This window comes from Pundamilia nyererei, unplaced genomic scaffold, assembly GCF_000239375.1.
Source record: "Pundamilia nyererei isolate P.nyererei 1_Seehausen unplaced genomic scaffold, PunNye1.0 scaffold00131, whole genome shotgun sequence".
In the NCBI taxonomy this organism is placed as follows: Eukaryota; Metazoa; Chordata; class Actinopteri; order Cichliformes; family Cichlidae; genus Pundamilia; species Pundamilia nyererei.
In genome coordinates, this window is record NW_005187532.1 from 795107 (window position 1) to 822040 (window position 26934).

At 44.8% G+C, this 26934-nt stretch overlaps 1 protein-coding gene across 2 annotated transcripts in view; it reads left to right on the top strand.

The window, feature by feature from the left end:
* The window catches only part of grid1b (glutamate receptor, ionotropic, delta 1b), a 575964-nt gene that overhangs the window by 494949 nt on the left and 54081 nt on the right, over positions 1-26934 (top strand). For both annotated transcript variants that reach the window (XM_005743394.1, XM_005743393.1), the window contains exons 6-8: positions 1846-2019; positions 7835-7996; positions 10447-10566. In XM_005743394.1, coding sequence (XP_005743451.1) covers positions 1846-2019; positions 7835-7996; positions 10447-10566 — 456 coding nt within the window. The remainder of the gene's footprint in view (positions 1-1845; positions 2020-7834; positions 7997-10446; positions 10567-26934) is intronic.

Here is a 26934-nt window from a genome sequence, read left to right on the forward strand (position 1 = left end):
CTCGCTCAGACACATGAAAAATTAGAGGGAACATTGCTCAGGACCCCAGCCCTCGGGGCCTGGACTCCCCCACCCCTGTTCTAAATGAACACTGATGTCACCGACCAGTCAAATCTGAACGGAGCTCATTTTGGCCTAAAAGTTTTTGGTTCCATCATAGCCGAGCTCGTACTCTGCTGCAGATACCAGCATCTGTACAGCTTCCACTTAGTCTCTGCTTCAGTATCTGCCACAGAGCCGACCGTAAAATCAGTTTTCATGTGTTCTGCACGGAACATGAGAACTTTACGAGTCGCAAACGTTTCGTCTACACTTTTGTGTCACCTCCACACACCCCAAACAAGCTGCCCAACAAACCAACAGTTTGCACACTGTTGGTTTGTTGGGGCCGCACTTGGTCATCATCAGGCGGATCATTCCTGATGATGTGACCCAAATATCTGACTTTTCATCACATTTAGCTCAAACAGACTGAGGGGAAATTTCGATATCGTCGCGTCCAGCATCATCCTGCCGACTTCACTGAGAGCGCTTTTTGCAGACCAGCACAAAAATGTACAGAAAAGAGATGAAAGTAAACAAAGTGAATGAACCTGATCATCTGAAGCTTCACACCTACTCAGGAACATTATTCCAGACTGGGATGTAAACAGGAACGAAGAGAGGGCGGCTGTAACGCCTGGCTCAACTAGTCTGATTCCACTGAAGGATGCACGTTAATAAATAACATTCGTGGAATAATGATTTTTATTAGCAGTGTCAGGAGCTCAGTAATAATGTTGCCTTTTTAAATTTGTTGTTCTTTAGGCCATAAAAAGTACTTCGGTAAACTCCACAGTTTTAATCAGTTGTGAGCATCTCCACAGTCCAGAGCACAAACATGTCCAGTTTGCTGTAAATGCCAGCATGATTTTCATTTTGCCCAAGAATACCAAACCGAGGTCATAGGTCACACAGCTCACGTTTTTTGGAGCAGGAGTAATCGCCCCCTAGTGGCCACTAGAAAGAAAGCAGGTTTAAGCAGCTTTCAGGCTTTGTCTACCTTTGAAACGCCGTGTACGGAGACAGCACAGAGGCTCGCGTACGTCTTTGTGTGTTCAGCAGGAGGGAGAGGAGCTATGCTTCAGCCAGCAAACTGAAATTAATGCCATCGCTGCAATTACCTGGAATCCAGCTTGTTTTGACTTTAAACCCTTTGGCCTGACAGAATGACATGTTTTCAAATCCGTGCAATAAATGAGCAACAAGTCTGCGTGACTTTTGTTTACAGGTTCACTTTTAATTGGATGAAGGCGACGTACATACAGAAATAGAAGAAAGTGGACTTTTCTAATAGATAAACTGCAGCAAGTCCTCGCTGCGTTCGCTTTTACTTAAGATGTAGACTGTAATTATGTTTGGTGTTATAAAACATAATAAAGCTAATATTCTTCATAGATATTTTTAATTATGCTTTTAGAGTTCGGCCAAGGCTATCTGTAATTACACCTCAGAAAATAATTGGCTTTCTTCTCGTCAGAGCAATTAGGCACAAAAGAAGCTTTTAAATGGCTGGCGTGCACCGTCCTTCCCGTTTGGCTTGACACTGACATTTGGTTTTCTTCGTGAAACGTCACATTCTCTGCAGTTAATTAACACGGCAGATGACATAAACATACTTTTGTTCATCGGGCGCAGGGTTCAGAAACAAACACTCTGCCACAATCAGCATCTGCCTCTCACCAAACCCTCGTCCGGCCTCTCGGGAGACAAACACTCAACCTCCAGCAGTTAATATGCAGACAAACAGACCGAGCGAGGTCAATAACGTCTCCTTCGCTTTGTCCCGCCATCTCATTGCCACAGGAAATCAGCGACACAGAGATCCTGGAGCTTACCCACAGTGCACTGGGGCGCATGACGGTGATCCGGCAGATCTTCCCGTTGCTGAAGGACAGCAGCACCCGCTGCATGAGGCAGAACCACCGGATCTCCTCGCTGCTGTGTGACCCGCAGGAAGGACACCTGCAGAACCTGGAGGTAACAAGAATTCAGCTCAGTGTGCAGTAAAGGTTGTGCTATGGCAGAAAGTAGTGCTAGCTTTAAAGTCATGCCTCCCTGAGTTCTGTTATAAATGTGGACAAGTGTATTTGGGGTTTCCTCTAATCCACACAGACTCACATATATACATACAAACGCCCGCTTTAATATTTTAATAACTGATGCTGAAAGTTCTGCAATGTCTTTAACCCAACGAGGCCAAGGCCTAAATCCTTTGCACAGTGATCAGGACCGGCTGCAGCTGGTAGTCTCTCTTTGCACTATAGAAAGGATTTGTTTGACAGCACTCGTTGGACTGACCAAGACTCAGGAACTCAGTGAAGCTTGCAGAAGGAGAACTTTACATTTACACAAGTTTGGAAGGTTTGCATATTCCAAGGTTCAAACAACCGTAAGTAAAAGTTATCTGGATGTGTCTCTGCCAGGAAACCACCCAGAGTAAGTTAACTCAATTCTGCCAAGAAGAGTGCAGGATTACGCCAGAAGCTTGGTGATGGATACCGAAAGCATCCGACTGAGGTGCAACTTGCTAAGGGACATTTACCCAAATATTTCTGGGTGTCTGAGTATGTTTTAGCCTGTATGCATACCTGTGTGGATCAAGGAAAATCCCAAATAAATTGGGGACCCAACTCGTGTTTTTTAAACTTATTAAAGATGTATGGTGTACCATCCTTCCACTGTGCAAAAGAACAGTTCAAAGAAACACCAGAATTAATTGACATCCCTGCACACGATGAGTGTGCATGAATGGGTTTGAGTTAGGATTAGGTCGCTGATGATGACTTAGGCTACGTTCACTCTGCAGGTCTTGATGCTCAATTCCAATTTTTTTGTCTGCTCGTTCACACTACAAATAAAATGTGACAGCAAAGGCGCTCTAGTGTGAACACTCAAAGCGGCCGCATGCGCAAAAGAAGACGTCACACAACGCGCTCTGTTTAGACCCAGAGCAACAGTATGTTTGACTGATGGCCTTAATATAAAGACTTCGGACTTTACGTTTCCCAATTTTTGCTTTAAGTTATTTTGTTATTTACATAATAATGTAAATAACCTAATAATGATCCTTATTGCAGTTTCAGAGGAGCGCTGCTTCAAAGGATAGCTGCAGATTTCTGTCAGAATCTGCAGATTATACAGGACAAATAAAATGTTCACGTTGTTCCCAACAGTTTCACGGGATGGCCAGGAAGCGTTCGCGATGTCTTCTCCGGCGCTGATAATCGGCGTCATTTAATGCGACATGACCATCAAACAGCAGCTTTCTAAAACATCTGATATGTGTCGGATTCAGCACCACATACGAGAGTGACCCAGATCGGTTTGGAAAATATCGGATTTGTGCCGTTCACACTGTCACACCATGATCGGATAGATGGTCACACAGGGTCAGAAAAATCTGATTTGATGCGCTTTCGCCTGCAGTGGGAGCGTAGCCTTAGACCTGAGCTGATGCAAAGTGGTACCTCTGCAACATGTAATGAACTTTACCCTGTTAGGATACTTTAAAAACAACAATAGTGGGAATAAACACTGAAAAATCCACTGGAGTCCAGGTTCTGTGTGGAGGAACACTTTGGATAAGTCATTATAATTTAGGAATTTGTGTTTTCAAACAGTTTGTGTGGTCAGTGTTTAATTTATTCTGAGGAATTTGTCTCCAGTTTTTTCCTTTCACATGGCTCCATCTGTCCTCAGCCTTTTGTCCTCCGGAGGACACAAAGACCTTCATCACACAACGGCAAAAATACCACAGAAATGTGTTTCAAACATGAAGATTCACATAGATGTGTTTCGCTCATCAAAGGCTCCATAATGAGAGTGCTGAATGAATGAATGCTTCAGAGAATGAATTAAAATGTCTGAGGGAATAAAGCAGTAATTCAAAGGGACTAATTATTAATCTGATGGGATGAGTAATTATGGGTGCAAATTATTCAGTTAAGTGAAAAAGAGAAATGTGATGAGAAGCAAAATCAGTTTCCTGTCTTCTAGACCTCCTCCGTCAAACTCTTCTCTCCACTTGTCGTACGTCCTGTTTTGTGATGGCGACCCGGGCGAATACACGCACACGGCCTGTCTTAACTTGTGGTGTTGAAACTTTTTTCTGCTGCACAAATCACTGATGCACATCCATAAATTCATGAGCGCATTCATAAAATTCAGCCGCCCACTCAAATACTGTGCACACGCACCGAGTGTGCCAGAGCTGTCAGATCAGCTTCCAGCATCCAAACATCAGCTTAATGTTAAATGAGGACACAAACTTTTAGACAGAGTTCACTACCAGAGACTCGCTGATGACCCAGAACAACCACGAGGACATCACAGACCATCTGTTTCCATCACGTCCTGTCCTCTGACTCTTTCTCTGTCGGGTCAAACACCTGCATGTCCTCTCTCGCCACAAACCTCCCGTGGGCCATCTCCTTTTCCCCTTGTTCACTAGCTCCATCTTCATCATCCTTCTCCCAAACGACCTCGAGTTTTGTTATTGTTGTTGCAGAAAACCACAGTTAGTGTCGACTCTGTGGACAAACACAGAATATCTACTACTGAGAAACTAAAGTTCTTACTTTACAGTCACGTGCAGGACTTTAAATATTGAGATCTTTTGATTGACTCATGTACTCCACGTACCTCGAGGCAAGGACATGCCAGCCTATTGTGATCCCCGGGGAGTCGCTCAGCCCTGCTCTGTCAAACCTCTGGTGTGGCTAATTTATGCATTAAGGTGTCCTTTGGCATCATGATGGGTTATGATGCAACGGTCACTCCCATGTCGTCAAGGTTACTGTTGTTAATAGGCATATACTCACCCACACCATCATCTTTCCATAACCCTCAGAGGTCTAACCCGACCCTGGCGATTTACATTAAATGTATGTATGTGTACGTACTTTGTCTGTTCCTAAGTTGCGAGTCTGAGTTATGATTATTACTCAGACTAACGTAAAGTGTTCAGGCCAACAGAGCCACTAAAATACTGTCTTTAGTTCTTAACGTCTGAAATGATGAAGACACTTGAGAAGCTCCACAAAATTCGCTGCCTTTGCAGAACAACAAAAACTTGTACCTGTTTGCGCGTTCCCTCCCAGGCGTCTGGACTTCTGATTGGACTTCTACACGGTTAGGATTTGGCATGTCCTTGACAGCGTTGGATTTTGGCGTTTACATGTGGACGGAGATATTTTTTCGAAACTTCTTTTAAAAAATGAAAATGGAAAATCTCAGTTTTCAAAAATACCCGTGTACGTGCGAACGTAGCCTCAGCGCCTGACCCCAAACAAGCCGTTCCCGGAGAGTTTCCCATCCTTGAGATAAATGAAGTTTACATTTATTTTGTCTTTGGTACATAAACCTAACCAGTGATTAGAACTGGAAGTAACAAGCAAAGGAAAAACTTATGATCAGAAGGCAGCATTTGGCCCTCCAACCTCCCCCTGAGGACCACGTGTGCCTGTTAAACGTGTCCGTTACATCTCAGTGGCCGCTACCGCCACATCCACAGCACCAGTGATGTGGGGATATATGTGTATTGAGAGTGTGGGGAGTGAGTTGGAGGGTGGGGTGGGCTGCTTTTAACTATGTAAAGCACTTTGTGCTACATTTTCTCTGTATGAAAAGTGCTTTATAAATAAAGATTGATTGATTGATTGATTGATTGATGCCAAAGGACAGCTTGTGGACAACAAGGGGACGCAGACACGCGACAAACTCTGGGCTTTCTGGTTTATGGACGTCAGATCACAGTAAAAGTTCACCAGGACACGGCTCACAAAGGCCGCTGCTCACGTTCAAACTACTCGCAGTTAAAAGCCTCATGGAGCTGTCGTTTTTTCTCACGTATGAATCGTGTACGAAAGCCGAGCCGCTTCCCCGCCTCTCAGTTTACACGCCAGTTTGCCTCGTGAAAAATAAGCCATCAAATTCAAGTTTATCTCGCTGACATGCAGAGGGCGCACAATAACCTCTGTGCTAGCTCGAACACACACACACAGTAACTGACTATTGTTCCCAGGTGTGAAGAAGCACCGCTGACATTTACAGACAGCAAACAGAACAATTACTGTAATTCAGGACAAATGCTGTCTTTCTCTGCCTGATTTTGACATTTGTGGAGATGATTGTAGTTTTCACCAAACGTCCAACATCACGGCGGCGGCGTTATTATAAATTTTTCCTTTTATTCTATAGATTATCTTCCTGTTTCTGTACATTTGCGTGCGCCGTCGTATTTTCTTCACTGTGTCCTTGTCCTCTCCTGTTTCCTCACCTGTTTCCTCTCCTGTTTCCTCTCCTGTTTCCTCTCCTGTTTCCTCTCCTGTTTCCTCTCCTGTTTCCTCTCCTGTTTCCTCTCCTGTTTCCTCTCCTGTTTCCTTTTCTTCTTCCTCTCCATCCTTTCAGGCTGATTTTCTCTCATTTTAAACTTAATAAGCAGTCTCGTCTCCATCCCATGCTCCGCTTCATTCCCTCCTCAGCTGTGACTTTCTTCTTCTTGACTTCTGCCGGCTTCGCTGTGCGTTCACTCAGAGGGAGGTGTCTCAGTAATTTGTGTAAGAGAGGGTTAAATGTTCTTTGGTGCTGCACAGGAAGGATGAGTATGTTTTCAAAGAATGCCATCAGGATAAAGTGACGATTAGGAGACATTTGGGTTACACCTGTACAATGCAACCAGGGTGAGAGCATCTTAATCTATATTTCAGTCAGGCTCAGGTCAATGCAGTGAATATAAGCGGGAGTTGAGCCTTAATAAGCACTCACAGGGCTTTTACTGGGTAAACTGGGCTCAGCACACAGCAGGCAGAGGAGCAAACCAAGGAAAGATCTGAGCGACATACAGCTCATCATCAGGCTCCAGGTGGACGTCCATGCCCGCTTTCTGTGACCTCTGGGCACAAACTACTCGTGCAGACGTGAATAAAGTGCAACAGGAGCAACTCTGAGGATCAGAGAGCGACTGAGGAAAGCACAGCTGAACGTAGGTGCTACATGTTGGGGAAGAAAGCCAACAAACAAGCAGGAGCCTCACAGCAGGTCGCCGCAGGTGTGTGCTGTACACTGATGTGTGCGTCAGTGACACATGGACACGTGCTGCAGGCTTCATGTAACAGAGGTCAGCTGTCACAGATGATGTGAGGGTGCTTGTGAAATGTACCACTAACCACATGCAAGAGACAGAAGCCATAAGATGTAACAACGACTTTATTAATTGTCTGATCCAGAAATGTTGATGTTGTTTCCCATCACAGAGGAATGAAATCTTCACGTGATCGTTCACCGGACCGACAGAACAAAGCATGCAGCTGAAACGAAAGTTAAAATAATGATAATTTTACATTACAGAGTAGAATAAAAGTAGAATAAGAGAGTAGAGTGAAGACATGTAGGAGCTGCAGATTGTCCTGTGTGTGTGTGTGTGTGTGTGTGTGTGTGTGTGTGTGCGTGCGTGCGCGCGTGCGTGCGCGTGCGTGTGTGTGTCAGCATCCAGCTGTGTCACACGTGCTCAGTGTCTGTGCTTGCTGTGGATATTTGTTGCAGATGTTCATAAATGTCCTCTTCCTTCCACCAATCACGTCACATCTCCCGTCCACGTGTTCAGCCGCGAGTGAAAATCCTGTAAACGTAGATCTTTGTCACACATACAGTAAATATTATCATCGCCCTCCAGATGTGACGTTACGTTTGTTTCACGCGTCACGTTCGACAGATGTTACGTAACAGTCAGTGAAAAACTGATCGAAAGAAAAAGCGATCACGTGTATTCACCCTGCCCGTGTCTCGCCTTCAGGTGTCCAACCTGTACCTGTACGACAGCGTGCTGATGCTTGCCAACGCCTTCTACAGGAAGCTGGAGGACAGGAAGTGGCACAGCATGGCCAGCCTGAACTGCATCAAGAAGTCCACCAAGCCCTGGAACGGAGGCTGGTCCATGCTGGAGACCATCCAGAAGGTAAAACACATCCAGAGTAGAGCAGACCAAAACATGCCCGCTGGTTTAAGCCTGATATCAAACTTACGATGGAAGAATTTAACCCTGAATCGAGTACTCGCCTTTTTCTTTCATTACAAAAACTGTGCAAATAAGAAGTTTTATCTGCACAGCCTCTCATTCAGTTTGGTTCAAAATAGTAAAGTTTTCTCAGAACTGTTATTTATTTAAAGAAAGTCGAGGCGAGCATTTGATTTGTACAATTTTCAAAATAAAAGAACAAACAGCTGCTTTGTCAACAGAAAATCAATCGCACATCAAAGATGCAGTGAAATTGCGCGCAGCAACCTGGAGTCAGTCCTCACAGTCTAATTGGAGAGAGATGCTCTTTGGCTGGGCTGATGAGTCCCTCCAGCACGCGCGGTTGTGTTTTATTAAAACACGAGTCTGCTTTTCTGACACGAGTAACCACCGCTGAGCTCATTAGCGCTCCTTTCCTACAGATTCCTGTAGAAAAGTCATAAAGCATCATGTTTTTGAATGATATTGACAGAAATATCCAGAGTTCCACCAAAGGATTATTACTCCTGCAGTCATCTTTGTATGCGGACGAGCCAGACAGAGCACGCGGCCGCTTAAAATTCTCATTTCATACCAAAAAGCTGCCGAAAACAGCAGCTCGTCTGATGAGGGGGAGGAGCCTCACCTCCGAGCTGATGAGGCTGTGACTCCTCACACGACCAACTGTCCTGCCTCCTGTTTCGTGCTCCAGGCGGTCGTTTGTCAGTTTGATTGTTATGGACGCACTTTTGCTGCGTCTCACCTCAGAGTTGGTCATTACCCCCTGACGAGTCTGGGCTACTTTGCTGATGAAATAGACGATAACTTAAAGACAGGACGACATTCGCTAAGTGAAAAATGGCAGAAGCCGAGAACTTTTTATGTCGCGCGTATCCGAAGACGTGAAAAGCGGCGTCCCTCCCTCCTCTGGCAGGTATGTGTTGAATGCGTTTACTCGGACACATTTTTGAAAGAGCCAAACATTTTCAAACATTAATTTCCTCCAGGTGACGACGAACGCGACCTTTGCTGCTGACAGAGGAACATTTAGTTGGCCGGCCTGCTGTGATGACCGTCTTCAGTCATGCTTTACATCCAACACGAACTGATGGAAGTCATGAAGTGACATTTCATCCGTGGCCTTTCGTGGCAGCGGCACAGCAGTCACGGGCTGAACTCATTCAGTCAGACTCTGATGATGTTCTGTATGGCGCCTCATCGTTCTGCAGAGCAGCCAGACCTGATAAAGATGGTCATCAAATATTTAGGTCTATATTTATTGGCTCCCACTGCACCCTGGGATTTCTGCGTTCCTCACATTTTCGGTGTCGGTGTTAAAGATGCAGGAAGGGTAGCAGCAGGTGTTTCAGAGGTCACCTGGTCCTTTCTTCTTGCCCCTTTAACCTGTTAACATCTGCCTGATTGCTGGGACGGGGGTCAGGATCATGCTCCCGTCTCATACACGTTATCCTCATTTGAAAGAGTCGTCTTGTGGATGACTCGTGTTTTTCATTATTTCAGTCAGGAGGGGCTTTTAGGATTTGTGTTCATATTTAACATAGACGTGTGCTATGCAGCGCAGAAGAATAAAAATAAGGTTTGTCAGTGATCTGAGACGGCCGTAGTATTGCTGCATTTATCCCCTGGCATGGGTGCTGATACACGCTGCTGCGAGGCTCCCAGTACAAAAGAGGCCTGAGGCCGGATTCAGACTCCTGACGGAGGTCTTTGGAGCTCCTACAACACAGCAGCATAGCTGTGGTGGTCGGTGGGATTTATGCTCGTGCTGGTGGAAACGACCGCATGTTCTACATCCTGTTTAGTGAGAGAAACACATAAAGTTCTGGGGCTTTGTCCTGGTTCCTCGTCAGTGTTTTCAGGGGGGAAACATATTTGTCCCTCAAGTTTTTCCACTTCTTTGCACATTCCCAGTGTCCACAAACGCCCTCCAAGACTTTGCCAACAATTATGAGTCCCTATGTTGATGCTATGACTGTTAGTCTCTGACTGAGAAATCAGGGGCCACTCATCTGAAACACGTCTTTGATATAGACGACTCAACTGGTTGCCATTGGTGTATAAAAGCACGGCTGCTGCCTGTCGTTGTTCAGGTAAATTGACAGATTTCTGGAGCATAAATCCATCAATAGCACAGGAAGTTGTCATTCTCAGCTCGTGTCTCGTTTGAACACGGATTACAAACTGTTCCTGAAATAACCAAATATAATCAGGTAGCAGGTAAAGAAGGTAGCAGCTCGAGTCAAAGATCGTCACAAAGTAATAAAAGAAGAAAGTGGGGCATCTGAAGGTTCTGGGGAAAGCCTGATTGTGTCAGACGGCGAGCACAGATCATCCTGCGCGACTTCTAAACCCCCGTCTCTCTCCTCTCTGTCTGCCACCCTCCTCTTCAGGGAAATATCACAGGTCTGACGGGTACGATGGACTTTAAGGACAACGGCTCCAACTCCCACGTCCAGTTTGAGATCCTCGGCTCGAGCTTCAGCGAGACCTTCGGCAAGGACATCAAGAGGGTGAGTTCACACTTTAACAGATGAGCAGTCGACGTCGCCCGAGTGTGTGTCGGATCTCGGAAGACGTTTTCCTCCTGGGGGAGGAACAAATAAAGCTAAAATATTCTATTTTTGATGATTCTCCAGCACGTCGCTGTGTTCAGTAAAGAGCAAAACACAGTTCTTCATGTGTTTGTGTCACGTGTGTTTTTGGGGAAGTGGAACCAGATAATCCACCCTGTCTGACACACACACACTGGTTTCCATGACTCAGTGAGGACGTCTCACTGACATAATGGTCTCACTAGGTGCCCCGACCCTAACCCATCAAAATGAAAGCTGAACCTAAACCTAACCATCACCCTGCTGTACCCCTGTCCTCACAAACATGTCTAAACATGCACACACACGTTTCTGGGGTTAAACTTGTGGAAATGGCTTCAGACAAACATCCACACCACAAACCCGTCCGACGGTGTCGCTGCGGCGTGTTTGTTCAGAGCGGCGTTAGCCTGTGGCGCACAGAGGAGCGCCGTTAGCTGCCGTTGTTGCTGTCGGTGGAGTTCAGCGTCATCGGCCGTTGTGTTGGCCGTAGCGGAGCGCTGCGGTTGGTGCCCACCCCTCCCAGCCTGCGTCTTTCATATCCTCACGAAGGCTCTGCTTCATTAAACGTGGGGATTCCTACAACATTAAATGCTCAGACTGAGCTTTGGCACCTGGGCCCTGCTGGGGCTGGACGTGCAGCTTCTGTGCTGAAGTTTGAAGTTGGAGAAGAGGAAACAACTGCTGATGTGATGGAAGGAAAACACACCTGGATCCGTCAGGTTTGGAAACTGAGGCGCTGCTTCGCTTTATCCAGGATGGTGAAAACTAACCACTGGTGTTTTCTTTACTCCTAGAAGAGCAACTAACGGCTGTACGACCTTAAATGAACTCTGTTTATTCCTTTCATTTAATTGTCATTTATTCTGTTTTCATTGGTGAGACTCTTCAGGTGGAGCGTTAACCTGACGCGCGTTGATCTTTGAGCAATGAAGGAATTTTAACCCAACGAACAGGAATCAGTGCGACTGTCACGAGTGTTGCATCGTGGCGATGTCCGCCTTTATATACAGTCTTTGCTCCTGAGTCATGACGGCGTGTTTTTCAGTGTTGCTGACGATGCGCAAGATTAGGGGGTAACATGCAAACTCCACATACAGCTGGTCGCTAGTTATTACACCCATCAGACAGGCACGACTGGGTCAGAGCGTCTCCAGGACTGCAGCTCTTCTAGTTGTTTCTGGTCTGCAGGCTCACTGATGCACGTAGAGATCGAAGGCGAGCTGCTGTAGCTCGAACGAGTCCGATCCACGGACGCCCGCCTCGCAGCTTAGAGGACTTAAAGGACATACTGCTAACATGTTGGTGATACCACAGCACACCTTCAGGGTAATCTACGCCTGATCGCTACATAAGCCTCCGGGAAGGAAATCTGTTCAGGTTTTGTAGCGACATGTTTGTGCAGGAGACGGCATAAGAGTCGCTTTGTTGGTAACAAAAGGTTTATTATAGTAGCAAAAGTGCAAAAAGCCCATAACAGGCACATGTATCAGTGACTCACATTAAAGGCGCTACAGCTCATTACAGCCCACTCTGGGTTATTTTCAGAGTCACATACAGTGCTGCAGGGTGTCCTCCGGCCTGCTGTTAATGTTGCCGCTACACGACCGGCGTCTGATAGCGGCGCTCTCTGTAATGACACAGATATGAATGTCAGCTGGCTTCATCTGCTGCTGCTGAGCTGGCAGGAAAAACACAATCAGCTCTTTATAGGATGGAAAGCAGAGAAAGAGCAGTTTAAAGAGAAAACGTGCGTTTGGATTTAGCGACTGCGCTGACTCATCGGCCTGATTCGTAGCTCCTCTACAGAGGCACCTGTCATCTGCAGAAAAGGGTCTAAAAAAGTGAAAAATTAAAACTGACAGTCAAACATAAACCAGCTGCCGTCTGATGTATTTGGTTGAAATTATATTTAGAGTAAAACTGGAGCGTTGCCCTTTAAAATCCACTTTTGTAATTTAAGGAAAACCAAAGCAGGAAGTTAAAGGAGTCGGAGACATTACAAAGAAGAATCATTCAAAGTCTGTTTGATAGAAATCTGTGGTCCCGCCCCTTCCTCAAAGAGCCAATCAACACCCGTCCAACATATGTCTCTTTGCCTGAAACGCACGACTGCGTAGTTTAATGATGGAGCGCTCGTTGCTTTAAAGCGTTTCACATTTATCAGAATGTGATATTTGTCATTAGAGCACACATCTGCACCAATGAATTAAGAAAATATGAATATCCACAGCAACTTTATGATTTTGTGAGGCCGTCTCAGCAGCTGTCATTATGCTGTGTGCTGAAACAAGCCGCGCAGAGGTGGAGCTCAGAAAGATGAAGCAGCCCGAGCCAGCCAATCACTGAGTGTTGCTGCCATATTTGAATGTAAAACATCAAACTTGCAGACTGGAAACAGAAAGAGTTCGCCTCCAAAGTAAAAGTGGAAGCCTTTGAACCCTGTTGGTTACAATGCCAAGGCAGAACTTTTACTTTGAAGGCGAACTGTTTCTGGTTTATAGCTTGATCCGTCTTTTCAGTCTCGCTGGCGTCTTCGAGGTAAACTACAGGCGACCGCGGCGACCGCTCTTTGTCACCGATTTCATCCAGCAGCAGTCTGCAACTACTTGCCACCTGGTTAAACACACATTTTGCCATGGCAACCAGAGCGTTTTCTAAAGAGGTTTAATTACATGTTTGATACTGGGAATATCTCAGAACAAGAAAAAGAAGAGCATAATTTCATCTGCAGGAAAAAGTAAATTAGAATAGAACAGCCCTTTATTCGTATTTATTGTACACGTGCAATGAAACTAGACTTGAACTGTAAATGAAAGGCTTGTTTGCAGGAAACTTTGTGTTTAACTGCATCAGTTAGTAACTTGTTACTTAAAGTGACGAGTGTAGCATGAACGAACACGGCGAAACGAAAAGCTGTGAAACTCGTGAAAACTCAGTTCAGTCCAAATCTGATGGCCTTCATATTTTCCAAACTGTCCACTGGCTGACGTGGAGTCTTTGCCTCAGACGATCGAGTCGAACAGCGGAGTGACTCCTCCCTGGTCCGTCGTGTAGGACGCTGCAGAACGATCAAAATGTGTTTATTGAAGAAAAACGTAATTTACCTGCTCTGTGGTGCATCAGTCAGTCCGTCCTGATCTGAGTTTGTCTTTACTTGTTATTATAAATCACATTTTTACACATTATAAAGCTTCCAAACATCATCAGAGATTTTCTTTTCTAACCTTCGCTGTTTCTGAAGTGTTTCCCTCGTCTGTGTCCACGAAGGCTACGGACGGCTGAGTAAATGCCAGAAAAGTAATCTGCTCGCTCATTTCCTGCACAGTTTTCATGTTTGTGCTGCACTTTTTCCTTTTCTTGTTACGGCGGCAGACGGCAGGTTTTTTATTTCCTGTTGACTTTTTCCTGTTTTAGCTCTTCTGTCAGGACTTCACGTCTGTACTGCCAGAGCCTGGATATGCTGGATATATATACCAAGTAGTGTTACACAACCCGGTTCTGGGTAAAATGTTAAAAACAGAGCGCAAAAAATATCCGATGTGTAACCTGGACACATGCTTTAAGAGAGACATGGCTGACTTTGAATTTGATTGCAGCAACACGTCTCTATAAAACAGGATGGAAAAAGTAGGCGGTGCTAAGAAGAAACAGCTGGAGGGAAACTTTCTGACTGGCAGCAGGTCAGCAACACGAGTGGGTAAGAAAGAGCATCGGAGAGGCAGAGTTTAACAAAAGTAAAGATTAAAACCAAAACTACAAACTGACTATGGAAAGATTTCAAAATAATTTCCCTCAACATAGTTGATGATGTCATCAGAAGAGAAAAGACTGATAATCAGAGCTGCATGTCCAGGATGTTGAAGCCTTCAGCTGATTGTGTGATGGAATCAGTCCACGAGCGCAGGAACTCTGCACCAGGCTGCATGATGCAGAGAAGTCATACACATAGTCCAGGGACGCCTTGTTTAGCATCAGCATCAGTGGATCTGACAGCTTACACATCTGGACAGGCTCCTGAACCGTTTATTTGGCTTATAGAGCAGCGTGATGCTGAACACTGGATGTTAACACCGCGTGCAGTGTTTTTATGTCTGATGGAACTTCCTGTCGACCCTCCGCTCGACAGTCGCTTTGAGAAAGAGTGAAAACGGTTCGTCGACGGCAGCGCGGTCGCATATTTAAGTTTCACGGTTTCACAGTCGGCTGTGCAGCGCTGCGCCGTGCTTTGTGAAAGAAGGCAGCCATCGTTCACACGACAGCGAGCGCGTGCGAACGCCGCTCGCTTCATTAATTTTTCCAATCAGTGAAAAAGTTGTTAACCATGTTACGGTAACCTCGATTAACGGCGGCCCCGTTCACAACAGCGAGCACTCCTCCACATCAAACCACTTAGTATTTAACAGGATGGATGAGGTTTTAATTCCAAACCTGTAAATACAGGTTGCTGCTGTCTTACAGTCGATTAATCAGCACCGAGGAGCAGCAGGTATAATGAAACCACACGCGTGACATCACTGCGTCACCCTGACCTCCGCAGCAGCGCGCTGCCGGGGTTTCATCGTGAAAGCCTGATTAGCTCCCTGAATAACTGAAGTCATCCCTCATCTGCACAATGCACACAGTGGTAGAGCAGTACGCAGTGTGTGGTTATGCACAGTGTTACGTAGTAACTTATGTGTGACTGTAGGCGGTAACACAGCAATGTAGAAATGCACCAGGACATCTGCCTTTAAGAAGAGGTCCAACTTTAGTATGTAACACTGAAAGGACTAGAAGACAAGGAAACAAGGAAGGGAAAAACTCTGAAAGGAAAGAAGAATTAAAGAAAAGGGAGGGAGGGCAAAGGAAACAAGGAAGGAAGGAGAGAAAGAAAAAGGAAAAAAATAATAGAGTTTGAGGCATAGAAAGGGAAAAATAAATGAAAAGGAAAAGGAAATGCAAAAAGGAAGGAAAGACTGGGGACGAGAATAAAATAGAAAGGACAGAAAAAAGGAACCAAAATAAATAGATTAAAAAACAAGGAGTAAAAGGCACAAAGGGACAACAAAGAGAAAAAGAAAGGAAGACAGGAAAGACAGCTAAAGGCAATAAGGAGAGGAAGAAAGGAAGCAAGAAAGAAAAGGGAACAAACAAGGAAAGAAAGAATGAGGAAATAGGAAAAGGAAAGTAAAAAAGGGGGAAAATAAAGAAAAGGTAATAAAAAGAAATGAAGGAGGAAATGAAAGAAAATAAAAATAAGAGAAATTAATCAAGGAAAGGAAAGATTAAAGGAATGGAAAAAGGAAGAGAGGGGAGGAAGGAAGCAGGAGGAATGAGGACAGGACAAAGGAAAGGAAAGAGAGAAAGGACATGAAAATAAAGGAGGGAAAACCAGGGTTAAAGCTGCCTGATGATTGGACGAAGGAGACGACTGGAGACGATGATGATGATGAAAAATGAGAATGAACGTGGGGCTCGAATCCATCGTGTTCTGTAACACAAACAGTCACACACTTCTGATCTATTAAAGACAAATCTGTGCTTTTAATATTTAATTCCTCCTGAAAATAAGTCGACAGGTGGAGGGAGGTGATTTTTCCCATTTTCACTTTAAGTGAAAGATCTCTGACTGAGTGGGAACTCGCTCCAGGGAGTCTCGCTTCGAATCAGCTTTTGATTTGTGCTGAAAACATGAAACATTTTTCATCTTTTTACTCTCGTTGCATCAAATAAATGTGAATGAAAAAAAGCAGCAAAACGCAGGAAACATGCACACGTATGAACACTCTACTTTATCCCCAGTTTTACAAGCACGCATAGCAATTTAGATGATTTAGCAGCTTGCAGACACACACACACACACACACACACACACACACACACACACGCACACACACACACTCTGTGAGAGCAGTTGCTGCTGCAGTAATGAAGATCTAATCTCCCGGCTTCTCCTTCTGAGTTATGAGTCCCCCTGTGTTGCATAATGGCCATTAGGAGAAAACAAGCACAGAGCTTCTCTCTCTCACACACACACACACACACACACACACACACACACACACACACACACACACACACACACACACCATTATGTATCAGTACCCCCCAAACAGGAAGAGAAATCTATCTTGTAACCCTCTCTGTGACATATTAATATTAATACATGTGCGATCTATTGTGCACCTTCATACCTTCATGTGCTGATGGATATTGTGCGCACTATATGTAAAATGGACATGTAGACACTGTGTAAATGTACAGCCTGTATGTTTATGTTGGCCTCCCGCGTGTGTGCTGTTCCTACAGTAATACTCTGTAAGTGTCCACATCCTGCTCTTTCATGAGCCACGGTTTAGTTTAGTTTACGTTCTTCAATCTTCAGAGGAAACAGTTGTTTCATGCTGCATGTCACTGCCGCACGTCTCTCTACCGTCTGCCTGAAGTCTTGATTAGTTACAACTGCAGAGTCTCTGGGAGCTATTTTACTTCCTTTAATCAAACAGTACAGAAATGACTCCAGGCTTCATGCAGCTTGGAAACAAAAATGTATAGCCTGAAGTTTGTCTCGCTGTGATGCCTGTTCCTAGACCAGGGGTGGCAATTCCAGGCCCCGAGGGCCGGTGTCCTGCAGGTTTTAGATCTCACCCTGGATCAACACACCTGAATCACATGATTAGTTCATTACCAGGCCTCTGGAGAACTTCGGGACATGTTGAGGAGCTAATTTAGCCATTTAAATCAGCTGTGATGGTTCAAGGACACATCTAAACCCTGCAGGGACACCGGCACTCGGGGCCTGGAATTGCCCACCCCTGTTCTAGACAATAATTAAAGGTACAGCATGTAAAGTCTCACCACTAGATGTCAGCAGAATGAATGAGTCTTCGCTACGATAGCTGCTGTCAGACCAACAACTCCATCAGCTGTGTGTCTGCAGTGAGTGGAAGCTGTTTACCTCAGCTGTCATATGTGGCCGGTGTCTAATCACATGCATTAAACAACATTAGGAGACAATTAACTGTCCCTTTAAACCACAACAGCAACTTCCAGGTGTTCACGAGAAGTGGTTGGTTGTGCCTGAAATTTTAGATGATGTAAAGTGGCTCATGCTCCTGTGACGTACCAATATAAATCTGTGGGAAAACCTAAAAATTGGACTCGAGCTGTTTTAGTGAAAATTGCCTAAAAAGAAAAATGTCCCCCACAGCTCCAGGCTCAGACACACTCCAGTAGAAATAAGACAGCAACCTCTTTCATGTCATTTTGTAGATAAATCCTCGTCCTGCAGCTAATACATCAGCTTTTACATACTTTAGTATTTAGTTTCTGAGTGTTATTTTAAATTTCTGTTTATGTAGAAAGCAACAGATTTATTATTGCTGCTGATTTATTCAAGTTAACAGCAAACAAATTGTGTGTAATTGCCAACTTGACCCCATTCAGTCAACAGACTGACTCATTGCTATTGCCGTCTGTTTCCCCTGCTGTGACTGAAGCATAAAAAAATGTCAGAGTTTAGTCGTTCGCGTTTAAAACGGATTCAGATTGAGATTTTCAGGAGAAGCAACATCACACCAAACACATCTCCTAACCCCCCCAGCTGAGAGCCGACATGGAGGGAAAGTAAAGTGTTAGTGGAGCTTTCCTGCCTTCCAGAAAGTTTGGAAATTTTATAGGTCAGGATTTCTGAAGCTCTGTGGGTGGATTTTGGTAAAGTGATAAACAGTCCCGATCAAAAGTTTAAAGCCACTTGAAAAATGGCCAAAAATCATATTTTGCATGGTTGGATCTAAACAAGGTTCCAAATCGAGCTTCAACGTGCAACAAGAAGAAATCAAAGTTCCAAACATGAACTCAGTAATGAGCAGCTCCAGCGTTATTGTTGAGCGTGTGGATGTTGTGGTGTGTTTGATGCAAGCGTTTCCACGAGTGGGAACATTTCTCCAAGTGGTGAAGACGGCCGCACGAAGGACATCTACTGTCTGGAACTGTTTGTCCGTTTTTTAAACTTCCCTTACCATCCGTCCCCAAAGGTTCTCAGTGGGATTTAGATCAGGATGGTCCGAAAGAGACGAGGCCTTTTGAAGCCCTTCAGTCTCAGAGGACATCTGATGGTTATGGGGCTGCAGTCGGCACCAGTAACGGCCTTGCTTTGGGTCGAGATCGTCCAGTGTCTTGATGGAAAGCCAGATGGATCCTCCGGCTCAGTGCTGGTGAATTTTTTGTTCCATAAGATATTCCAAATAACTGTCCTACTGCGTCCCACCTCAGCAGTGCTGCGAGAGACTCTGCAACCTGACCAGGTTCAAAAAGGGAACATTTCTTTGCCTTGCCTCAGAACGTCATGACAGGGTGACTACCTGATAGGAAGTGACAATCAATCCACATTTATAGACAGATTTGGCCTTGGTCATGGTCCAAAGCTGTAAAACTGCCTGTTTCAGTGTTTTTAATAAACTGCATGCTCAAAAACATGCTTCGACTCACTCCCATTTCTTCTTGTTGCATGATGAAGCTCCACCTGGAACCTTGTTAAGATCCAACCATGCAAAATAGGATTTTTTTGTGCCAGTCTTCAAGTGATCTTAAACGTTTGATCGGGACTGTACCGATGCTTTAAAAAGCAAAAAGTGTCATTAAAACATTAAAAATGTGTTTTTCAAGAGAACTTTAGAGGGCAGCAGATACTGAAACAAATATAACCTGACAGTTCTACAAACAGGGACCAAAAAGACTGGGTTGATGATACTGTGGGATAAATGTGCTTCATAAATCCTGCTCACTACAGTCTGTTTGCACATGGAAACATCAGAATTCCCTTTTCGGCACATCACCGTCTTACTGGCTGCTAACAGCGAGGCTGCTGGTGCCGGCGGTTCGTGTGGTTCCTGTTTTACGTCCGAGCAGAACGAAGCTGGCATCTGCTTTGCAAACAAAATTAATTACAAGCTGAAAGTGAGACCGTCCCTCCCCAGTCTCTCATCAGTAATCGCGTCCCCCCTGTTTGTCTGATCTGTCCGATTCGGAAGGATTTAACCGAGCCGGGAGCGCAGACAGAGGACGGCGCTGTTTATCTCACATCTCATTTCTTTAGGCAGTCTGAATGTGTTTGGGGGGATAAAGATGAGGCTGATCACACACAGGAAAGTTTTCCGGAGTTTCCGACGTGCAGGTAGATGTTTTTTTCCTGGCTGGAGGTGCGATAAGAGCGACTCGCACTCAATTCATTTTCCCCCCACAGTGTTGGTGTTATCCCAATCTCCATCTCCATCTTTCTGTGCTGTCCATGCCTCTCCTCTCTCTCTCCCAGGGCCATTTCTCAAAGCAAATTTTCCCCGCAGATGAAACTCCCCTCTCCCTCCTCCAGATCAGGACTGATAGAGATTGAAATGTTATTGCCCTCTTTCCCCTCAAACTTGTGCCGCAGCACTCGCCGTCTTCAGACCTCCCCCGCGTGTTATCCCATCTATCCGTCCTCACTTTTCTCATCTCATTGACTTTTGATATCTTCCCAGCAATTTGTTGCCAGTAAATCGCCCTCCCATGAAAGACGGGGGGAGAAAAAAACGCTGGTATTCTTTCCGTCGCCTTCGATGGGCAGCAGCGACTGAACGTGTGTCGGAAGACATTATGCTCTCACCCACAATCCTCGGAGGGAGTGTCTGCGAGTCGCGGTTTTTAATCAGACACTGGACAGCTGGGATGACTACAGCAGACAGATAACCTCTTCAGCTTCTAATAGGGGCCCGATTTAGCTGCAGTGGTTATCAAAGTAGGGTGTGAGGACCGTCAGCGGCCCTGCCCGGAGTTCTACGGGGTCGTGGAGCAAAACGAGGAGCATTAAGGACTATTCAGTTACGACTAAATGACTGTTAATTGGTTCAGTTTCTTACTGTCACATGCAGACGAGTGCTGCTGAACGATGTCATTTATGTTGTTTGATGCAGTTTCATTTCAGTTTAAATGAATGCATTGCATCATTTTAAAGTTATCCCCCACCGATGACCCCAACGCCACCAGACACCATTAATTAATGAACTAACAGAGAACCAGAGGTGCTTTGTTTGACTCTAAGTGAACTCGGAGTCTGAGAGGTCATCCGTGACCACCCTAACTCTTCTTCTAATCCCAGTTAATTTTGTTTTTTTTGTTTTTACTCGTTCTTTCAAGCTGTGACAATCAGGCAACAAAGAAAATTCTTTCTAAGTGATGAACATCAAAACTACTTTTTTACTAAAAAAAGACCGTTTTGCCTCGTTGCAAAGTAAAATGTTTTAGTATTAAGCTGATCAGCGACAATGACTTCCCCCAACACTGTATAGACTTTCTAAAACATATAAAAACATATGAAACTCAGAAGAAACATGCTTGCATGTTTGCACACAGTGCATTCAGCTCCCCCACTCAAAGAAACCGTGTGCATAAATGAGCCACGCCAGCGGCTTCGTCATTAATTTGTTTCAGACTCCGATTTGTTCACGTAAGTCCAGTTCTGTTTACATTATACATGCTTCCCTTAGGCAGCATCATTAGAAGACATAGCATACATTTACACTGCTATGCAGATGACACCCAGCTCTATCCATGAAGCCAGATAACACACACCAATGAGTTAAACTGCAGGAATGTCTTAAAGACATAAAGACCTGGATGGCTGCTAACTTTCTGCTTCTTAATTCAGATCAAACTGAGGTTATTGTACTCGGCCCTGAAAAGCTTAGAAATATGGTATCTAAGCAGATTCTTACTCTGGATGGCATTACCTTGGCCTCCAGTAACACTGTGAGGAACCTTGGAGTCATTTTTGACCACGACATGTCCTTCAATGCACATATTAAACACATATGTAAGACTGCGTTCTTCCATTTGTGCAACATCTCTAAAGTTAGAAATATCCTGTCACCCAGAGAGTGTATTTCTCCTATACCGGCTTCTCTCCTGGCCTTTACTCTTCTGTGGAACCAGCTTCCAGCTTGGATTCAGGAGACAGACACTATCTCTACTTTCAAGATTCAAACTTTCCTTTTTGCTAAAGCATATAGTTAGGGCTGGACCAGGTAACCCTGAATCCTCCCTTAGTTATGCTGCAATAGACGTAGGCTGCCGGGGGATTCCCATGATGCACTGGGTGTTTCTTCTTTAGTCACTATGTGTTTATACACCCCTCTGGATTCAATGGTTAGTTATTATTAACCTCTGTCTCTCTCCCACTGCATGTCTTCATCCCGTCTTCCTTCTCTCACCCCAACCATTCGGGGCAGATGGCCCCGCCCCTCCCTGAGCCTGATTCTGACGGAGGTTTTTCATTGCCACCGTCACCAAGTGCTTGGTCATAGGACTATTGATATGATGTCATGTGATTTTGAGGGTTTTGTCTGTTTTTGGTATTATTGTTTCAATCAACAGTTTACCCAGAAACATGTTTGTTACTATAATTGTTCAAACAGCATAAAGCAGCTGTTTCTAAACGAGATTCAGACTCAGGCCCACCAGCCTCAGCATGATATGGTTTCATTGTCCTTTCACACATGCTGCTGTGTTCAAGCATGACTCATAATCATCTATACATTCCTGTTGATCATTTCCCTGTTTCCTGTGTCGTGTCTTTGTTGTTGTTTGCTCTTCTCTGCCTCTGCTCTCTCACAGAAACACTAAAGAGGTTTGCAGTTATTTTGTGCAGGATAGAAATTACCCACCCATTTGTCCATAATGGGGACCACATTGTTACCGGCCCTTCTGAAATGAATCCATTAGAAATGTCGGAGAACGAAAATGAGCCTCAGACGGCACTAATTTCTAATCCCTGAGGTAATTTGGAGTCGTTAACAACAATTTGTGCCTTTGAAAACTCGAAGCTTCCTAATTTTTATGAATAATACATAGGAGAAGATAGATATTTCACTCCCTTTTTATTTCTTATTTTTTCAAAGCCACTAAGATGGAGTTTTTTTCTTTTCTATTAAAGGCGTGGGCAGTGATGAATGACCGCCGAGATCTTGGACATCCCATAGAGAGACACCAAATTAGGGGAGCTGATAATGGAAGGGCTGAAAAGGAAAAAGCTGTAATGAAACAGAATGATGAAAAGCAGATGTAATGTTTGGATTTCAGATGGGACCCGGTATAGAGCCCATCCCCTCAGTTAGCCAGCTTCTGTTACTCTTTATCTACATTTGTCAAACAAACGCCTTTTGTCAGATTATATGTGATAAATAAACTCTTACTTCATCAAGATATCCTCAGAGCAAACAAAGCTAATGCTAAGCCTCGCTGCGGAGCACTCGATGATTCATCTCGGACACATTTGTGATAACAAGATGAAAAGAAATGCAGGCAGAAATCAAAAGGCTTCAATTCTGCAGTCCGAGACCGACGAGCTGCCTAAATGTGTCCATTTTGAAAGCGATGACATTTTTGTGTTCGCAAAAGGTTGAAATGACCTGCAAAATGCAACAAAAGCACCGAAAATTAGACTAAATGAATTAGATTAAGGGTAAGAGTACTGAAGACTTCTGAAAGCAGCGAGAAAATGTCAGATCAGACTTATAATTCTGTAAAACAGGAGCTATTCTTTCTTCCAGCTCCATGTTTTATTCTGCACTCCACTGGTGATCTGCAGCTCAAAGAAATCTGTATTTATTTTTTCTGATACTGGACCTCAGTGCAGCGCATGGTTTATGTAGAGCTTATAGAAACGTGCTGTTACCAGTGTCAGCAACGATGTGGAACAGCTAGCAGTGTTAGCCCAGCATCAGCTGCAGAGCAGGTGGAAGTAAAAGACATTCACATCATTTCACTGCACTGTGTTTGTGCTTATTTTGTCTTTGATGAATGTTTCATGCATCTTCCTTTTCTGTATCTGCAGACGATTAAAGTCATCTGCGTTCTACCTGTGCAAAGCGCCGTCTTCAAGCTACGTGCTATTTTTCACCTTTTGCAACAGATCTTTAGCACGAAGCTTAAAAACAGAATCTCTCCCACAGAGTCTCCTGATACCACCAACCCTCACAAAGACAGGATGAGCTCATTGCTTCTATTTGTGGGCAGCTGAAGCTGCACGGGTCGATTTCAGAGGCAGGAAGAAGAAAGTGAGATTGTGCGCTCTGAGCACTATTACCTGATTTCAATGGTTGTGTTTTTGAGGTCGTGCTCTATTCTTTACATGACTTCTGATTTCTCACGCAGTCACACTCAGTGCTGACATCATTGCTTTAGTGTAGTTATTGTCCTTCCTGCCTCTATGAGCCAATCAGATTCTGTTCTGCATCCCTTTAATCTCAGCGCTCTTCTGCCATTTTGGCTCTCCGACTCTTTCGGGCAATGATATCCTCATTTTTTGTGCTTCCCTCGCCTTTTAAACCATGTCTGATTCTGCTAGCGACATGCTCGACGCTGCTGTCCTCTCCAGCCACGATCAGGAAGTCATCTGACTCCTCACCTGTGAAACATGCTAGCTGAACGAGGTCCCGTGTACTCTTAGTTAAACTTTCTCAACAAGCCTCCATTCCTGCTCTCGCTGCTCCATCAAAGAGCATCGCTGATTGATGTGGAAGAACCAGGAAGTCTGCTGGAACCGACTCCAGTATTAGTAAAGGTAAAGCGGTCCATACAGCGGAGGTTCTCTTCGTCCTCCCCCGTTAGCCCCCCAGATTACAAATAGCACCTGATTCAGATCTCTGACTCTCACTCAGGGGGCTGTTCTCCCCGGACCTCCAGCCTCCACATCCTCACCACAGTGTACCCTGTCATCCAGATCTCCCACTTCCCCACTGCACTATCCCTGCTTCGCTTGGGTCAGCTAGCTGTGCACGAAGTCTCTCCAACATTAACCCCTTAGCAGTCGGACGTACCGCCCACGGGACATTGGATGGTTTAGGGGACTAATTGGACTGCTAAGGGGTTAAACTGACGTACATGTAAAGATCTCACCGTTAGCCTAGCAGTTGTTCTCCAATCATCTGATCCATCCCTGTGCAGACATGTGTCCATCAGTGAGTTTGAGGTTGCCTTTGGCATTTACTGACATTTTATGCACAGTTTATCGAGAGCAAAGGCGAAACCTGGATGCTTATCCAGTACAGAGGGTGCTCTGTTGGTATCCAGCAAATTTACCCTCTGCACTTCATTGTCAACAAGCCTCTGCTCCACCTGCGGCCATATTGGGCTCCGAGCTTCTCTAAGCCCTCGACTACCCTTTACACCTTTGGGTTCGACAAGTCCAGCTGCTCCTTCTCTGCTTGAGCTGTTCTTGCTCAATGGCCCCTCAGTCAATACTGTCAGGCTGATTAAGTTAGCTCGCTGCACAGCATGTCTGTCAAAAGCCGGCATCGCTGACGGTAGGGCTGTTCGATATAACCATATATCGGATGACGATATACAAACGTCTGTCGTTTCAGTTTACGCTATCGTTTGTTTCGTGGTGTCGCAAAATAAACTGTTTACAGCAATATGTTTTCATGTTTTGATGTCACTGTAGTGGCTGTATTCATTTGTTAAAGTTCTCTCTTTCTCTTATATGTAATATAACCACACTACGGACGCACAAGCGCCTGTTTTTATGCGTTGTCGTTAGCACCAACGACGGTGACAGCATCGCGTGTCCACTTGTTTATGTTCCACATAAACCTTTCACAATAAAGCTCAAGATCCTGTTGAGACTTTTCAAAATCAACTGAATCACCTGAAAGATGCAGAGTATTTACAGATGAGAAGTAAAAAAGAGCCGCCAGGTGCTAAAAAATAAAGCTTAGACTCAAACGTTAGAACAGGCTTTTCCCCGCAGCACACCGTGTGATAAATACTCAAAGAAAACGGCGCCGTTACAACTTATGTCTAAAAATGTGTCGTTTCATGCATCGTTAAAACTCCAGCTACACGACGCGCAGCTGGAAACACTTCATGCAAGTCGAGCTGCCCGAGATTCACAGAATTTACAGAAAATGTTACATTTTTGTGATTTAAATCGTTATCGGATGATAGATGTTTTATATCGGGACGTGAGATTTTGGTCATATCGCACAGCCCTCACTGACATATTCAAAATCGTCCCCCATTCATCCATCCCTGAATCCTGATTCTGGGTCTGAGTTAAATTAATGTTCAGGTGCCTGTGTTCGATCCAGTCTCCAAAGCGCTCTGTTGGATTCTGTTAAACTCCGCTTTCAGCTGAGAAAACACTCGGTGCTGCTACCAGTCTGGAGGTTTTAGGCATAACTCACATCTGTGGAATCCCTCTGTCGTCTCTGTCGCTTCAGTTACCGTCCCTGCTCGGTCTCCTTAGTGTCACCATGCCCATCACTGTCCCATGTAGGAACTTGGTTTTCCAATCAGCGATCAGTTGCGTTCCCCTCTTTACTCTCGCTGGCTGTAAAAACTGCTCGGCTGGATTTTTGGAAAGGTTTGGGTTACATGATGCTCCGTTGCAACAGTAACATTTGGAAATCCATTTGCATTTAAATGTGACACCAAGAGATCCGAGCATCCATATGTGACAGTTTGGAAGTGTTATGGCAATACTGAGTCATCTCAGTGTTATAAATCTGGTGTGTTATGGCGCCATTGCTAAAGGACACACTGAGCATTTATGAAACTCATGTTTGATGCCCTGAGAATAAAAACTGCTCGTGCTGTTATTATTTTGCATGTCTGGCTTCATTTGGTGAACTCGATCAGAAACATTAGGAAAAAATGGACGAAAAGTTCAGCAAAAATGTTAAATTGGAGAAAGTTTGACGTTAGCAGTTGTTGAGCGGTTGAGACTTCTCGCTTTGGACCAGAGGTCACGGTGGGACCTTCAGCTCTTTCTCTGACGGCCTCCATTATTTATTTAAATCAGCTACGTAACGTATTCTGTGGTGAAGCCATCAGTGTCAGCTAAGACGACTTCACACGGCAGAAAACAGGATTTTCCGAATGTTCGTAATCCAGTGAAGGTTGAATATGAAGCGCGGCTCTGCGGAGTCCCTGCAGCAGCGCTAATTATCCGCCACCCACCAACCGTCCTTTAGATGAACAAAAAAGGTAGAAATCAAAAGCTGGCAAATACACACACGTGTGCACTAATTACCATTCGTATCACTGTTTCCTTTGAAAAGGCCCCGGAGAGCGTAACTTTGTGTAGATTAGAAACATCAAAGCGGTTTCATAACAGTAAAATGCATCAGAGAGTCTCCTGAGAAGAGTGTGGAGTAGAAATCCTGCTCAGCATGTGTGTGTGTGTGTGTGTGTGTGTGTGTGTGTGTGTGTGTGTGTGTGTGTGTGTGGACCTGACCTTACTGTGTTTGTCTGTCCTTGGAGAAAATC